At 40.3% G+C, this 17,412-nt stretch overlaps 1 protein-coding gene across 1 annotated transcript in view; it reads right to left on the reverse strand.

Moving 5' to 3' along the window:
- Positions 1-4,019: 4,019 nt before the first annotated feature.
- LOC107188028 (organic cation transporter protein) overlaps positions 4,020-17,412 on the reverse strand; it is an 18,067-nt gene continuing 4,674 nt past the window's right edge. The window contains exons 2-8 of the mRNA XM_015576249.1: positions 13,296-13,475; positions 11,759-12,017; positions 7,017-7,315; positions 6,835-6,947; positions 6,003-6,217; positions 4,713-5,061; positions 4,020-4,264 (exon numbers count right to left, since the gene is read on the reverse strand). Coding sequence (XP_015431735.1) covers positions 4,084-4,264; positions 4,713-5,061; positions 6,003-6,217; positions 6,835-6,947; positions 7,017-7,315; positions 11,759-12,017; positions 13,296-13,475 — 1,596 coding nt within the window. The 3' untranslated portion in view covers positions 4,020-4,083. The remainder of the gene's footprint in view (positions 4,265-4,712; positions 5,062-6,002; positions 6,218-6,834; positions 6,948-7,016; positions 7,316-11,758; positions 12,018-13,295; positions 13,476-17,412) is intronic.

Below are 17,412 nucleotides of genomic sequence, written 5' to 3' on the forward strand. Positions count from 1 at the left end.
CGCGTACTATTTCAGCGTGTTTCTTCCGTCCACGTTCTGGCACCGTTCTCGATCCGCGACGGCATTGACGCCCCGCGAATGATATACAATTACACTGTTCCGGTGTCTATAAATAAATTTGAAACTAGATATATAGTTAACGTCTCTTGACGCTATTTCGATCGACCTACACGGGTCACGCACAATAGAAAGCTGACGTGAGACGACCTCATGAGGCCAACCCTCGAGGTAAACCTCACCGTGTATGGCCTGCTTAACTGACGTTCGCGTAATCCCATCTGGAACCATTACTCGTTGATTCTTCTTTAATAATTCCCATGTGCCCGTTCGTACAGCAGAACTGCAATTTTAATTAGAAGGATTCCGTTGAAAACACGACAGGAAATTCCATACAATCATTATTTATCGGCTCAACATCTCCCTGTGAACGTCCGAGCAGTCCTGGCTAGTTCGCTGGAGAACAAATAGAAAAAAGAAGCGAACCTTGGACCATAATTACCATCACAGAGAAATCCGCGATGTCGAACCTTTTTAATTACGTATCTTTATCTTTCAAACAAAAAGATTCTGATTAAATCCATTCCGTGGGACACTCAAACTTTACTTTCCGTGTTCTACACTTAACGTCCTTCGTTTAATAGTCTAATATCTGTGAAATGGGTCATCCATATTTTGATGGTGAATTTGAGATTCCTCGTATTGTCTGCAATCACCTCTCAGAAATTTCATATTTAATCGTAAAATGTCTTTTGTTATCATATCAAAATCCCTCGATGTTTCCCTCGTGTAACGATCGATCTATAATTTAGATAAGTTAGTCAATCCACTAGGTGACATTATTAATGGTAATATCGAGTGCCACGGTACGGCCAGACTAATCTTCTACGTTACGAGAGCAACGGACACTACGGTCTCGAACTGAACATTACAGACTTCCCCGATTTGCATACGTCCCGGTACGTCAAGTAGGCAAGTTTAATCCCGGGCATTATCCTACGAACGATCTACGGTCTCGACAAGCCTCTCTGTGAACGCAGCTAACGCTGTTTGCCACGAAGCAATGAAACAATCGGCCCCGCATCCCGTTACGACTCGCCAGAACCCGCGAACGTTAAATGGTAACGAGAATGTCTTAACTAACCGACTGAACTATGGTTGGTAAGAAAAATATCGATGTGGTAGAAGAATCTTGATTACTCAGACGAATAGGGAGACAAATCCATTCTGATAAATGGATGTTCCCGGTACACATTTCGTCCAGGACAGTGTTTCATCTCGATATCTCCCAACATATAATAGTAGACCAAGTTCTAAAAAAAGTTTAAAATTAACAGCTTCTTCGAATAAAAAAGGTACATAGATAAAACTGTTATCGATAAGGTGACGAATGTCAATGATTTCCTAATTGCCCCTCCCCCCTAATATTTAAATTGCCCTTCGATGGGACGTACGCCCCACATTGGGAAACACTGGTCTAGAACAGGGGTCGGCAAACTACGATCCGCGGGACAAGTCCGGCTCACCGCCTCTTATTGTACGACCTGCGAGCTAAGAATAGATTTTACAATTTCAAAGTACGCGCTGTAACTAGTGCTTAGCTATAACGCTCTTAGTGGCTAAAATATTTACTATTTGGCCCTTTACAAAAAAAGATTCTCGACCCCTGATCTAGAAGATCAACAATTTCATATATGTATTAATAAAAAGTATCGTCTTTGTCCATTCGTTCTGTGTTCCAGTAATTTGTATTTAGGAGTTTCCGATAATCGATGTGCTGCTGTAACTCTTGTATGTCCGCGCAGGCTCTTGCTAAATGCCTCCTAGGAGAATCCTTCAAGGAGAACCAAGGGATCCCGATGTCTTGAACGAGAGGATCCACAAGGTTCTCCTAAATGAGTGCAGCAGACTGTTGGGTGTACCAATGAGTGTATTAGGTCTACCAATAAGTAATTCACTATGGTACCCATGTGGTATATTATATAAAATATCCTTCCAATCTTCCGTTTGGTCAAAACGACAGAGGATGACGGGAACAAATAGTGAATACTATTAAAGCAGAATAGATGTTTGAATGATGTCGTGAATATAGAGTTTCACAAAGGAAGAATTGATTACTTATTGATACAACTAACACTATTTATCTGATAGGGTAACAGTATACAATCCTGACAAGCTGACAGGATTTCTTATACGTGTGCAAAACGTTATTCCACTATTGAACGTCAATTGTATGTCTTAAGCTGTACAATTTATTCCGGCAGTTCCATAATACACCGCGGAATTACAACGAGAGTTTGAAGGCTGACGCTAAGAGACGAGCTGAATATTGAGACCTATCTTCTCTATGTAAGAACGAATGTTACAGGTATAATCGTTGCTGATTACATACTCCGTCTTATGTTTCTTACATATATATTTCAAAGTTTCAGGTTAAAAGAGGTTGACGATTTAAATCGAAATGTGTATTTTCAAAACGTCACTAGTTACCCCAGCGACTACTCTCGAAGGATACGAAATGTACAATACGCGATCGTCATTCAGATTTTCAATTTTTCTCCACAGGATCGCTTCATCCTCGATTCTATACCTCACCACTAAACCTACCACGACTGGTCAAATCATCGATTTTACCGTTCTAATTTCTGTCTTTTTGAAAGCTTCGGTGGGTTTAGTGATAAATAAAGGTATAAACAATGAAGAATTCACTGTCTGGACACGTGTATCGTCCACTGAAGTAACTAGGGCTGCATCGAAGAGGGTTGCTCGGAGCCCGTTCTATCAATGATCCACGAATGGAAATTACATACGATAAGAGAATACTGGTGCAACGAACTGTCGCGTCAGACGCAAAGATGATCCTCATTTCTATGCGTGTTCATCGAAAGACATGTGTCCAGACAGTTTAGAGGCGGTCCCTAATGGTTCTAGTCTTGGTTTCGTTAAAAATCGGTCACGCTACAGTCGGAAACCGTTCGCGCGCGCACACCGTGTCCCGGGCGGACACCTAATATCGACCTAGGACATTTTTACGTATAGATACCAGGGACCCAGGGTCGCCAACGTCGACCGAATTCATTTCAACCTCGATCCCTCGCGTCCGCTCGAAACGAAGGTTGCGCAATTTACAATTTTATATGGTCGATGACGTAACGCGGGCCAAGGAAAAAGATTTCCATCGTGAAAAGGTTCGCTTGATCGTCGCCGCTGAAAAATTCCCCGTTACGAAGGATAAATAGGGCAGCGATCGAGTGAAATGTTTACTTTTCATAACGCCGGGACCGCAGCAGTTTCAAAGCGGCCCCGTGGGGCTACGAAACGACCAGTGCACCTGTGCAAGCGTTCCGATAACGTGGAAACTTGCCTGAAGATTTACGCCATTGTGATTCAACGCGCTTTTCGTTTTCACGGCGTCAAACGATCGCATGGAATATGATATCTGGGAAACGTAAAGATTCATATTGAACGGTATTACGTACAAAATGCTACATTCCTGCGTAAGTTCTGTCTTAATATAGAGGTACTGGTTCTTACAAACAAGCTGCTCGGATAGTGTAAACACCGGCATCAAGGGTCAGAACCTTAAGATAGCAGCAGCTTCTGTTCCGTAAAACCTTCTTATTTCGGTCTTCTTACCGCTACAAGATCTACAATACTAATTTATTAACACAACACAGAACTCACAAACCGTGATCTAACTGTCTACTAAGCTATACTTAATACATTACGTTTGAATTTTAAATAGACAACCGTTGAAGAAGTTCATCCAATATCCCTAACGGTAGAGATCTTCCTTGTCGTCGAATAAAGTGACTATGTAGATTTATGGCTGTGTACACACGATTAACGACGGTCCATCTGCACTGATCCTTTAAAACGGCTCAAAGGGCTCAAAAGAGTCACTGCTACTCAATCGACACATGGAATCGGGTGTCACGTATAGATTATTACCATCCACGATCGTCCGAACCGTTCCAATATCCGTGAACTTGGACGACATTATTGGTTCCGCTCGACCGTCGATGGGGTAGAGGATCTTATCGATCGAGATCAAAGCGATTGAGATTTTCATCGCGAACGCCTTCGCTACAATCTCTCCACCTCCGTGGTCGTGTTGCCGCCAGTCTCGATCCTCGACCTCACGCTCGATCTTCGTATCATGCTGCTCCTTAACGTCTCGCCGCGAATCGAAGCTCTCATCGTGTTCCTCACGCTGCCTCGGGAGAAGGTTTTGAAGGTCGGTGGTTTTTCCACGTCCTCGGGTTTCCTGGGAAACGAATCGAACTGTAATGGTTGGTCCCAAGAACCGTGGGAATCCTTCCCGACAGATAGAGATCGAACAAGACAGTCCGCCCGATTGGATGACCCCAAATCGCACATGGACTGAAGTTGTCATATCGTCGTTCGGATTGTAAACTCGCGAAATTGTGATTCATTTTATTTCAGCCTTTCATTCTAGAAGTGATGTGAGTATATAATTTCAAGAAAACTCTATGATATGATTGCTATGGTTAAAAATAGATACGAATAAATTACAAATAAGTAAATAGGAAAAGTGGACTTGCATCACTTTCAATATGAACATCCTCATTTGTTTCTCATTAGAGTAAAGTCGCCGTAACTGCGCGAAACTCGGGACAGCATGCGCGCAGTAAGCGTCGACAGTGTAAAAAATATTTTCTTATCAACGTTCGTCGATCATTCTCCGAAATTACCTTCCGATGCAAGGGAAATCCCACATTTTCTGATCTTTCCCGAAGTTCTCGCCGTCCTGCAATGTCTGCGGAAGATCTTTATCCAGCGTTTCCGGCAGAAACAGCGTTACGAGACCGCCAGCGATCCCGATTACACCTAACACCAACAGAGGCAGCACCGGCGAGACGATAGCGAGGTACACGACGAATGGGGCCAAAATGCTCGCGACGTATCCCATTATGTGTATCAACGCTACGCCCTGCGCCCTGACGACCGTCGGGAGCACTTCCGCCGCGTACTGAAGACCAATATTGTACGAGATGTTTATCCAGAAACGACCGAAAATGGCCAGCGTCGCCGAGTAAATGTCTGAAAACATAGGATAATCGATAAAAAAGAAAGAAATCTTCGAAACATCAGCCCAAGATTTTATAATTAATCTCCAATAATTTATCGTTTAATTTTACGCGTCGATGATTCGATTAGCAAGAAAAAACAGAAGATACCTATCATATGTCGCATATCAACTAGGTACCTTGCAAAACACGCGTTATACGATTTATTTATTATTAGAATGTAGTACAGGAGGACATGTTTTTTTTCTACTCTATCGATCGATTTATTCTTAGACGAAAATGTAAACAACCGTTATTTAAATTGTTCCGCGTAATTTGCTCGCTGCTATCGTGATATCCAAATAAGAACATTTTTACAAAACAAAAAGCTGAAATGCGTTCTGTTACTAGCAATTAATGATATATTAAGAATTTCACGTTAACCCTGGCGGTAACTTGCGACCTTTATCCCTCTGAAGGCGAACGTTTTTAATGCTCGTACAGCAGCGGTGCTTGGACCCGTTTGCACTCATTACACTTCCTATGATTTAAACATTATTTTCGAACGCAATCTATAATCATTATCAAATATATGAACAAATACGATTCATAGGGTTGATGACAAAATCCTAATCACAAAATCCAAATTACAATTACAATGTAATTACAATATAATTGTAATTTTTATTGTAAATTTAGTATAGTTAATTACAAAGTAATTGTAATGATACTTGTCTTGCAATTACATTGCAATTACATTGTAATTCTGATTTGAATTTTGCAATTACATTACATTTTGCCCAACCCTGGTTGATGAGTTAGATGGAGCTTTTAAAACCTCAGGTCCATATGGATCCAGACAACCAAGCTGTGTAAGAGTTAATTTGCTAATTAAAACGATCGCGCTGAATGCTCCATGACCTTCTGTTCACGATAATCGGAATTATCAAATGGTAAATTGTATGAGACACGAACTGTTCGAGACAGCACAGGCCCAGATACTGAAGATTCCGGAAATGACCAACGAGCCGCAGGCCAGCCATCTTCTGCCCCATCTGTCAAGGACCACCGTAAGGAGCGTGTCGGCGGGAAACTCGGTCGCCGCCGCGATCGTGAACGTCACGAAGACGTCCAAGCCCAAGTTATCGACGTTTCGCACGTGACCATCGAACACCAGAGATATCACCATCCTAGAACGGAAATTTCACGTGGTCAGAAGACGCTCGATCGCGGTGAGAAACAGAAAGTAAATCTTATTTTCTTAGTCGATAACGGAACAAGATCAAGTTCTCCAGAGACAACTATCCGTGAACCAAGATATGGTCGAAACGGTTATACTATACAGGGTGTCTCAACTGAGAGCGAACAGTATGTAAATGGTGTACATAATAAAAATTGTAACAATAAACAGACAGTTAAAAAGGTGCTGGCAGTGCTTTATAAATATCCTCCAGAAACGGGAAAAAAGTATAAAATGTTCGCAAAATAAGATATAAATGAAGGGGAGCAACAGAGCACACTTATTATTAGATTAATGGAAATCAATCGATCACCACCCATAAAGACAAAGTTTTAATTCTTTCTAGTTTCCATAGATAGATCAGAATGCTAATCTTCATCGTCCTATAAAAGAATTATTAAAGTTCTACAGGTTTTGAATTTACAGCAGAAGGACAAGAATAACCGAAATATTTTCAAACGGCATTTCTCTCGGACCATAAAATTGAACGTTACGATTTAGGTTTTCAAATATACTACTCCGAAACTCCCCGCATCGTTAAACAGGTAAAGTTTCGTTCACACCTACCATATAATGATAAATAATACCGTGATGTTTCTTAGCCGTGGTGTCCTAAACAAATCGAGTACAGAGTACGTTCTGTCCGCTTCCTCCTCTTTGCATATTTTCGCACATGTTTCCTGGGGTTTCAAAAATCAGCATTGATTATAAGTTACATATTAATTACACCAAAAGTCTTCCGTGTTTACCCGAAATCGCTTATAGACGTCTTCGGGCACTTTCGTGCCGTTTATTCGCTCGAATTTCCCCAGGATTTTGATGGCTCTGTCCACTTCGTTCTGGCTGACGAGCCATCGGGCGCTCTCCGGTATCACCCATGGCGTGACCACCGCCAAAACGAGAGGAACCGACGTCGCGATACAGGTCATCCGCCAGTCGGCCAACCAGTACGCGATCCATGGTAAAATACAGGCGGCGAACGTGAAGAACATCGCTATCGACATGTTCGCCACGAACGTACGCCATTTTGGTCCCACGTATTCCAGCACTGGCGAACGAGACAACGAATTTTTATGTTAAAAATCACTTTATAAACGGAAGTCGTCACCACTGGAAATGACAATAAATGGTAAAAAATATTATAGATGTACCAATAAGTGATTCATTGCAGTTCCAATATGGCGGCGATGTATATTTTCTTTTACCTGGAATTCCGAGACTTTCGAATCACAAAAAAAGTGAAAAGTTTAGAATTCTCAAAACTTCCTTGGATTTCAAAAGATTTCGACATTTCGAAAAATCCATCCTTGGTACATATAAAGACTCCATTAAAACACACAAAAGTTCCTACGTCGCAGTACTGAATTTATCAATCTAATATAGACAGTTAACACTAGCACGCACTATTCTGAAATTAAAAACTTGCATGTTACACACGCGATACGGAAAAACAACGGTCACGATGAACGCCGCACTTACGACGTATTAAAGGTAATTCAGTGACTAACTAAAATAATTAAAGGCTTCATTAAGTGACTAACGCTACTGCCTTCGTTAAGAACAATTATTCCCCATTTCGTGAGGAGTATAAATAGACGTAATTCCGTGGCAAGTAAATTTTACTCGTGTTTTCTATTTCTTTCCCGTACCGTTACACAATCGCCATTTTAGAGGGCAAGGGAAGGGCGCGCAATTTGAAGCCACACTGCGGCCGAATTTCGCAGAGCCGACGTCACGTGTCCGATTATCGACACGTGAAAGTCACTCGAGTCGTCGAGTTTAATCGTTCAAGGCTATCATCGTTCGGTACTGACCTCGCCACCTTCCCGTAACAAGGATCGAAGGTGACGCGTCGCGTCGCCTGATCATTGTCTTAAGGATCTCCTGGGAGTGTCACCTTCGGTCGTCAATTACCCACGACTCGACTGTTGTCATTTCGACGTCGTTAGGAAGAAATAAATTAATGACTCCTGGCACAAATCGTCATCGTGTGCGAGAGAAAAATCTACAGTTGTACTACCTTCGATTGCGTGATTTCTCGTTTTTACATTGGTCGCATTAACCTTCGTTGTTCCTTTTTTTTATTATCTTGCAATTTCTAATAGCAAACGAATAAAGTCCACGCATGGTGAATGGTGTACCATCGCAGGTTGCAAAACAAGATAATTAGACATTTTAGCGATTTCAACGAAAAACAGTGAAATTTAGATCGTTTCCGACTTCGAACAGCTTCGTCTAGGTCAGTGTTTCCGAATCTTTTATAAATCATGACAACCTGAACGCCTCAATGATCTCGATGCCCCCACCATAATAGTACAGACACCTCTCGATTATTGTCCTGAACTCGGGTTCGCGCCAGGACAATAATCTTTAGGGATAAATGCTTCAGACTAGGGTGACTTCAGAATAGGGTGAAGGTTCAACCGCAAATACCAGTATAATACCGGTATTTTACGTTTGGTTAGAAGTCCCTGCTTCAAATTGCCCCTCGATGGGGCGTACGCCTCTCACGCTGGGAAACACTGATATCAAAGTCCTTTCGTCGAGTAAAATGATGGCATGTTTACCGCACCAGGTCAATTTATCATGTCCTGTCAACCGACGAAACGGTCTGTCCGCGATTCCTCACTTACATAATAGTCAATCGATCCTACGTGTTAAACAAGTTCTTTACTCCCCGGTTAATTGTTCCAGATTACGCGGCGAACAACGAAAACGAAAAGACATTATGCTATACTCGAGGTATTCACCAACGATTCTATTTTACGAGAATAATTCGTGAAAGCTCGCGCATCACACTTCGGACGTTAACAATCGAAAAGAAAAATCCTAGAAACTAACACTTGAGAAGAATATGAAAAACCTTCTCTCGACTCGTTTCATCATAGACAGCCAAGGTTTATCGCCGCCGTGGAACGTTACTCTTCCAGAAGCGGCACTGGCTTTTCTCGATGGTGTTTTCCATCGCCGTTTGTGGAAGATATAATTCCAGTTTCGAGTCGTCGTCGACGTAACGGAGGGACCGTACAATTGGACAGTTTCTCGTCACTCGAGGATCAACGAAGTTGGAGGCAGGCTCGAGTTGCAAGACGTGTTAATAATAACCGTCGTGAAACAGAAACCGTTCTCGATCGATCAACGTACGTGTACACGCGTTCGCGAGACGCAAGGACGCGGCTAGATTTCGAAACGGTTCTCCACCTTTAAATCCTTTTCCGCCTGGCGACACGCGACCGTGCCGCATATTTCCCCGGTGAATTTTACACCTGTTCCCCGTCTATTTATCGTGCTGAAATGCACGGACGCACGCGCAGGATCTTAACGAGCCTCGTCGTCAAGCGTCGTCGGTTGATTTATCTGTATAGAAGCAGCAATAAATTACCACGGCGAAGAAAGGACTGTTCGTGACGATACGGTGATTGCTAAAGAACGAGTCCATTAACACGACGATTGAAACGCTCACGGAATTTGTACGTTCGTCGCGTTCCGTACCGTTCACCTGTACTATAAATGTAAAATGTCCGCGGTCAAGATTACATAAAAAATGGATGAAGGATAATTTCTTTATCAAACTGGTCATCTAATTCTGAGAAAATTGGATCTGACTCCGACAAACAGACGGTTCGTGAAGAATATTACCCATGGTTCTCCAGCCGACGCCATTTTCATCTGGTACAAAACCGCGGGAAAACAGGCTGAATTCAAACTGTATATACTGAAATCTTCGGTACACAAGAACATGGTAGATCACACTCTGAGTGGATCTAATGAAAATGATAACAAGGATGTATAAAAGAGAATGAATACGAAGGGGGGGAGAGAAAAGTGTCGGTTAATTTACCAGTTAAGATACGTGATATTGCGTACTACATAGACGAACGCAAGGATACTGTAACGAATAAGAAATTACGCGCTTCTTTATGGACCAAGTCCTATTCTGTGACCTCTAAGACTACGGTGTTAATAAATGTCAATTTATCTCGCAAAACAATCCAATAAAAAGGCAAAGAAGATGGAAACAGACATTCTCTGGGGCTACAGACTACGGAATAACGCGAAATGAAGTAGATTTCCACGATCTCGCGAACGGCATTCCAGCAATGAAACACCAAACTCTCTCTCTCTTACGCTCGCGTGCGATCATGAACCGTGACTCGATGACTCATCATCGAGGGGACCTGGCAAAATTTACGACAAACTCGACTGGTTCCAGTGTCGGGAACTAGGCCAAGTTGACGGTATCCGCGGTTTTAATTGCGGTGTGTGCTCGAGATTTCCTAATTGTCAAGGCGACCGTTACTCATGGATCGCGATCTTTTACGTCCACACCCCCCCCCCTCCCTTTATCACCCTGGATCGTCTGGTACCGGAAAGCCGCGAAGATTGATCGATAGGATCTAATTCGAGCGTATGCTAACGCCTAGCTCAAGAAAGTAAATCGACGATAGTGAACACGATACCGATTATTATTAACTGCTTTCGATCACGTAATAAATTACATCATCGAGGTCGTGGCCACGCTGGTATATCGTGTGTCGCGCGTTGGAAACAGTCACGCACTTAATTTTGCTCAGAGACTACATTCCACCAATCACGAAATTCCTCGATCGATGAATCGAATAATCAGGATCTGATCGCGGGAAAGCGTTTGATTCGGAGGATTTTCCACCTACCACACGACTTTCGCTGCGAGTAGACACAAGAATCGTATACTTTTTGATCTGTGGAGACATAAAGAAATTTAAAGGATCGACATAAGATACGTTAATCGTACACAAATGTGAATGACAAATACGATATTTATCAGAATTATTTTGTTTGAGTGTATGTTCGCCCTTTGTTTCAAACGTATGTGAATGGGGTTGCTGTGAAAATAAGACAATGTTCCATTCATTCTTCAATTATCAGATCGGTGCATAAAAAGTTTCAGTTACGTTGCAAAGCATCTAAATACAACAAACAGTAGATAAGAAAATGAGGTACACGAGTGAACGTCATTGTTTCTTGATGAATGAAGTAAATATCTTTCAGAATGGAACCTTCATACGCTTCGTTTACGACGTTACAATCACTTCCTGCTTCGCCATGGAGAATCCATTACAGAAACAGTAAAAATTATTTGTAAAACCTACGTAACAAAGATACTTTGCTTAAAAAATTGTAGGTCGAAATTGCTTTAAAGGATTCACAAGTGGTGGTTTTGATGCTAGCAAGCAATGTCCCTGTCCTAGTCAGGAAATGCAATATTGTATGAAAATGTGAAAGTTGAATATTCAACAATAATTCCACGATTACAAATTTGAAAAATCAGATATGAAATTGAGAAACGAGATCAGTTTTGCACCGATCTGACCCAGATAGCACATGACCGCCAATAACGCCTTGAAGACGGCTTAAAGACGCCTTAGACCTGAAATAGCCGTAAAATGGGCGTCTTCAAGGTGTCGTGTGCTATCTGGGGACGGTATGAAACTAAGGAAACATTGATTACCTAGTATGTACATCATGGTGAAGCAATTATCAAAGGCGAACCCGACAAAGAAGCGACACAACGTGAACTGCCAGAAGGACTGCGAGAACGCGGTCGCGACACCTGCTAAAAATCCCATCAGATTCGATCCTATCAGAGCCGGTATCCTGCCGTACTGATCGGCTATCCAACCGAAGATCAGACCTCCAAAGATGGCGCCGATGAAGAAAATACTCTGCGCCGCGGTTGGGAGGGCACTGTACTCGCACACCCATCCTAACTGTAACGAAGTATCAGTATTATTAACAATTTAACATTTTACATATCACTTACAATATACTTTCTTCGTATACATTTCATTCAGACAAGGTGTTCGTACACCCTCAAATCAAACCAGGCATGGTCGTTTCAAGGTTACTAGAGTATGTGACCCAATTATGGATGGTGTCCGTCTTATGAAGGATTAACTGTATTTCTATGAATTAAAAACACTGTATTTATACAACATCTGAAATAATTTGTTTTAATGAAATTCAGTTCCGTTAACAGTCGCAACGGAAGTGCTAAGAAGTCCCATATGCACGAAAGTGAAAATGAATAATATACTTTTATGAAGTAAATAAAAAGAAACATATATATATACTAAATGTTATACTTTTTTTTTGTTCGTTCGATGTTTCACTAATTTTCAATTATTCCATAAAAAAATTCTATCTGGGGATTCCAGAAAAATAAAACTTAGTAGAGAGCTTGAAGAAACCAATTATCAATAATTTCTTATTCTTTCTTAACAAAAACAAGCTCATTGGAACACTAATCTGTCCGTAATTGAGTCACTTAAACTATTCGGTGCATGTAAAAGTAATAGTTTTGAGTTGCGTGTTCGTTAAAAATTGCTGTTATCATAAATAATTACCGTAACATCAGTTACTCGAAACAGTTTATTTCATTTCATAGAACTATTAGCTATTCTTCTGCGAAAATTGAATGCCTCGTCGATAAAGTACACAATATCAGCTTAAATACAACGATCATTACTTTTGCATATACCTAACACTATTTCGAATTGCGCATAAAACAGACGTTCGAAAAGAATTGCATTTCTCGCGTTAAATTTATACTAATCCCTCCGAAACAATGTTGTTCCAATGTTCTACCACTTGCACAAGCATAATCCTTAATCTATTTTTATCTAATTTATCTTCTAAAACTTAAAATGAAGCAGAATCTTAACTTCTGTATTAGTGGCTTTACTACTTTAATCATAGCACATAAATATCTTTATCTTATTGGATTTTCCAAGTTAAGAGACGCCATAAATGCATAAACATTCGCAGTCTAATCATGATATTATCCCAAGAGTAAAAATAGTAGGCGTATCAACGTATTAAACAAGTTAACGTGATCGAATAATCGTTTGCCAAGTGTCTACTCATTCAGGAAGGAAGCAATTATCTTATACAGAATTGGAATATCCACGTTTAATCGATTAGAAAAATGCCGAAGTACTTTTATCCGTAATTCAAAATTCTTTGTCCAGATAAGGAATTCCTCTCACCTCGGTCGCCACGGTCGCGTAAGGGATGGTGGTGTAATTAAACTCCCAGCCGTACTGGCAGGCTTTCGTTGGCCACGTAGGGTCCGGAAACAGGACTCCGTTCGACAGCACCTCGGTGTAATTTACATCGTACATGCTGCATCTCGAGTAACCTTCACGGTCGATCGGTATCGCCAGCGACTGTCTGAAAGAGGAACGTAAAAGAGGGGAGTTGCATTTTGGTTCTGGGACATCAACAGTTGGATAATTAACGAGATTCCCCGGCGGGCTAATTAGTCTGATTCAGCGTTCTGCTCGATTCTTATCGATTTGCTCGGGCTTCGCCTGCCTCCCCGTTCGATCGGCGGCTGATTCCTCGTTTACCCATAAAATTGGGAAATCGACGTGATTTCTTCTCGGTGATCAAGACGATCTGGAGACCAATCTTCGACTCGATATCGCGGAACGTTCATTAAGATGGACTGCTTTGGAAAATTATGACTCTTCTTATTGAATATTCAGTATAGGTGTATGAATTGTGCGATATATTGTTATGACGGCATTAATTTCGTGAATATGTGCTCGCGGTACTCAAATCGGTAAAAAAAAAAATAGCTTAATCAACCAATTTTTATAATTAAAATCATTTCATAAGTGTACGTGAAATTAACCGTCGATCTTACGATAAAACCAGAGCACTGAAGAGAAACGCATCTAAATTGAATGTGAGGCAACGTTTTATTAGGTTTTGTAACGCTGTACAGCCTAGTTTCTAACGGCGGCCATTTTTAATATAGTATAATATACTAGGTTTTATGGAATTCCTTCGTTTATGCGTCACGTTTGGAACAACGAATGGGATAAACCGATTCGAATTTATATAAAAACGTTGTTGAATTGCAGTAAACTGGAACCGCAAGTTACTTTTAGTCCGTAATATTCAGAAGTTCGTGTAACCCAACGATTAATTCGCAATTCCGATTATAATGACCCCGTAACTATATACAGTGTTGTAATCAACATCTTTAAGTACGTACAATCGAGGTAATTATTTACCAGTGATTATTATCCTCTTTTAAGCATTCTTAATTCCGCGAGATCGGAAGTTGATATAAAAAAACGTCACTGTCCGATTCGAACCGACCCGAGCTAGTTGCGTGCAGTTACGGAATTAACGGATAAATTTCTCGTGTTACCATCGTTGATTTTTGTCGCTGTACAATGAAAACGAAGCACGATAACATCGACGAAGATATGTAGAACAACACTGTGCAACGCTGAAATGAAATTAGATACGTCGAGTGCGCTGAAATTAACATTTCTCCAGTAACACGATCATCATAATGCATCTACAGTAACATACAGGATGAGGCAATAAAAACTACTGTCTAAAATAAGGCATTACCCATTAGTTGTATCAAAATACATTTTATTGAATTAGATAACATTTTATGAAACACATCGGATGGATACAATTTGATTTCCTTATATCTTATTTTTTTTTTAAATATCAAAGTGAGCTTGAGTTTTTTGAAGGTCAATGCATCTTTTTTAATTCCGTCATGCTATAGGTCGTTGAATTCATACTTCTATTGGCAACAATGTGGTATTAAAAAAAAGATGCATAGACCTTGAAAAAACTCAAGATTACCTTCATATCTACAACAAAATAAGATATAAAAAAATCAAATTGTATCCATTCAAACGTTTTCTGATACAATCAATATGTGACGAGTTATTTTAGATACTAGTTCTTATTGACTCACCCTGTATATTTGAATCTTCAATTTTAAAGCACTCTATTTACATACCGATGGCTCGTATACGAATCCACCACTGTGCAAAATTTGAAGAAAGCCGATCAGGGGAAATTTTATACGGTTTGTGAACACGGTCGTTTTGATAAAAAAAAAAAAAAGAGTATTTAGAGTAGAGACGCGTCCAATTATGTCTTACAGTCTCGCGATTAATCACCCGCTGAACTTTACGTGCAGAACGAACAAACGACTTGCCTTTTGCAGGCGTACGGTGCATTTTTCATAAACGCGTGTCGGAAAACCGCTGTGAAAAGGGAACGAAAAGAAAAATAAATCGCTGCCTTATTTCCTTCGGTCGCTGAATTCACCTGAAACCGTGTTAAACCCGTTTATCTTTATAACATCGAGGGAGAATCGTAATTAACATTTCAAACTACAAACCTAAAAAAACGTAAGTATGTTATTCGTTTCTCATTATTCAAGCGATGGTGCCAACTAAGCTCAAACTTTCGAGAAAAATGCACATCTTCTATGAATATGCAATTTCTCTTTCCTTCGGTAAATCGTTAACAATAACAAGCATTCATCGAGCACAGTCGTGATCATAGAAAAAAAGAGTTAATGTTGTCTTACTATGTGTTCAAGTGTAAAAGATTCCGTAGATTGATTTCCTCTACGATCAGGAATCAATCTGCTAAATATTGAAATGAAAAATGTGCACAGCCACGAGTGGTGCGGATTCCAGGAAGAAACGTTAATTAGACGACCGATCAAGTGTTAACGTTTATCGTCTAGACAGCTGCCGATAATTCTCTTGTTGACAAAAGAGAAAAAAACAATACTATTTCGATGAATCTCGTATTCAAACAATTTTACTTATTGAAAGTGTACGATTTTTGGTGCATTTTGTCCAAAACATTTCCAGTAATCATTTCGGATTTTATTGAAACTTGGATATGTTATAGTCTTTAGTGGTATATCAACGTATCTTAAAGGATTTCTGAAAATTTGTTAAATTGGTGATTTCACAGCTGTTTGAAATATAGTGTCAACCTTTTTTCAACAATTCTTGAAATTTCAACAAATCAACAATTCTTAAAATTACCAAAAATCCTTCAAAATACCCTTATAAAAACTTAAATGTTACTCCAAAAATTGTTCAATTTTCCGTGGAATGACCTGTACACCAAACGAGAAAAGAGAATACGTTTATATTATCACACTTCCCTGATTAATTGCTTCGATTCTGAATATTTCTCAGACATGACAAATTTTCCTAATAACTTCGACGAAATCCAAATTGGGAAATGGATATTCCATTCGGAAAGAACAGAACGGAAACATTCCAGCGTCTCGTGCCGAGCGACGGATCGTTGCATAGTTTCTGGTGAATGGCCGCCCAGAAGACAACAACACCAACGAGGCGAACGCCATTACGGCGGCCTTCGAACGTAACGGCCGTCCACATTGAAGAAGAAGAAAACGAGCGCTCGGAGCTTTTGATTTCGATACCCAGCCTGCCACGAAATGTATGGAAACAAACAAACAGTAAAACCATACAGATTCGTTTACAATGAACATGTGATGTTCCAGCACATGAAAATACGCCATTGAACCTGAACAATTCAATCTCAAAAAGGAGAACATTGACACGGCATGAATTTATCATCTGGGATGCTGATGAAAAATCTAATTGGATTGCGTCGATCTCGACGAACTAGTTCCACTGCATTCATGAATAAAAAAATAGCCGTGATCGATTTTTACCGCTAGCGTTTAGCATCGTTTCTTTTTTTTTATGCCAATCAGATGGATATGACCGATTATGACGCGTAATTTTTCTCTATACACTGCTTTACGTCGTGTGGGCAGCGGAGAACGAAATAAAAAGTGACGATCAATATTATCTTTGATAGGTAATTAGGTGAACTCTAGCAAGTAGTACAGTATTTGTCTTATTATGATGTCCATTGGATACCAATGAATCTAAAAGAAAAAAATTGTCTTAAGTATATTCCCTTGGTGGTATGTGACTCACCGTGTCTCGTTTCTGACCTGTACCGATTAGTAACCAGTCTTGAGAGCATTGGCAATTATTTGTAACTACTAGTTACGATAAATATTAGTTATTATTACTGAAATTGTTATCTTTATTATAGTTACTAGCGATCACTCGTCCACCCTTACATTGCTTTGAAGCAGGATCAGCTTTAGGAAATCAATTTAACGAATGCGATCGAGGGTTGTTAAATAAACATTGCAGAGGTATTGATAGAGTACAAGAAAAAATGAATCGCAATAAAAGGAAGAAATTTTTTTCGTTCGGGGTTTCGTTTTCGAGAAATTTGGGTTCGACGTTCATCTAAAACGCGTGTATTCCT

This window comes from Dufourea novaeangliae, unplaced genomic scaffold (genome assembly GCF_001272555.1).
Source record: "Dufourea novaeangliae isolate 0120121106 unplaced genomic scaffold, ASM127255v1 scaffold109, whole genome shotgun sequence".
Lineage (NCBI taxonomy): Eukaryota > Metazoa > Arthropoda > Insecta > Hymenoptera > Halictidae > Dufourea > Dufourea novaeangliae.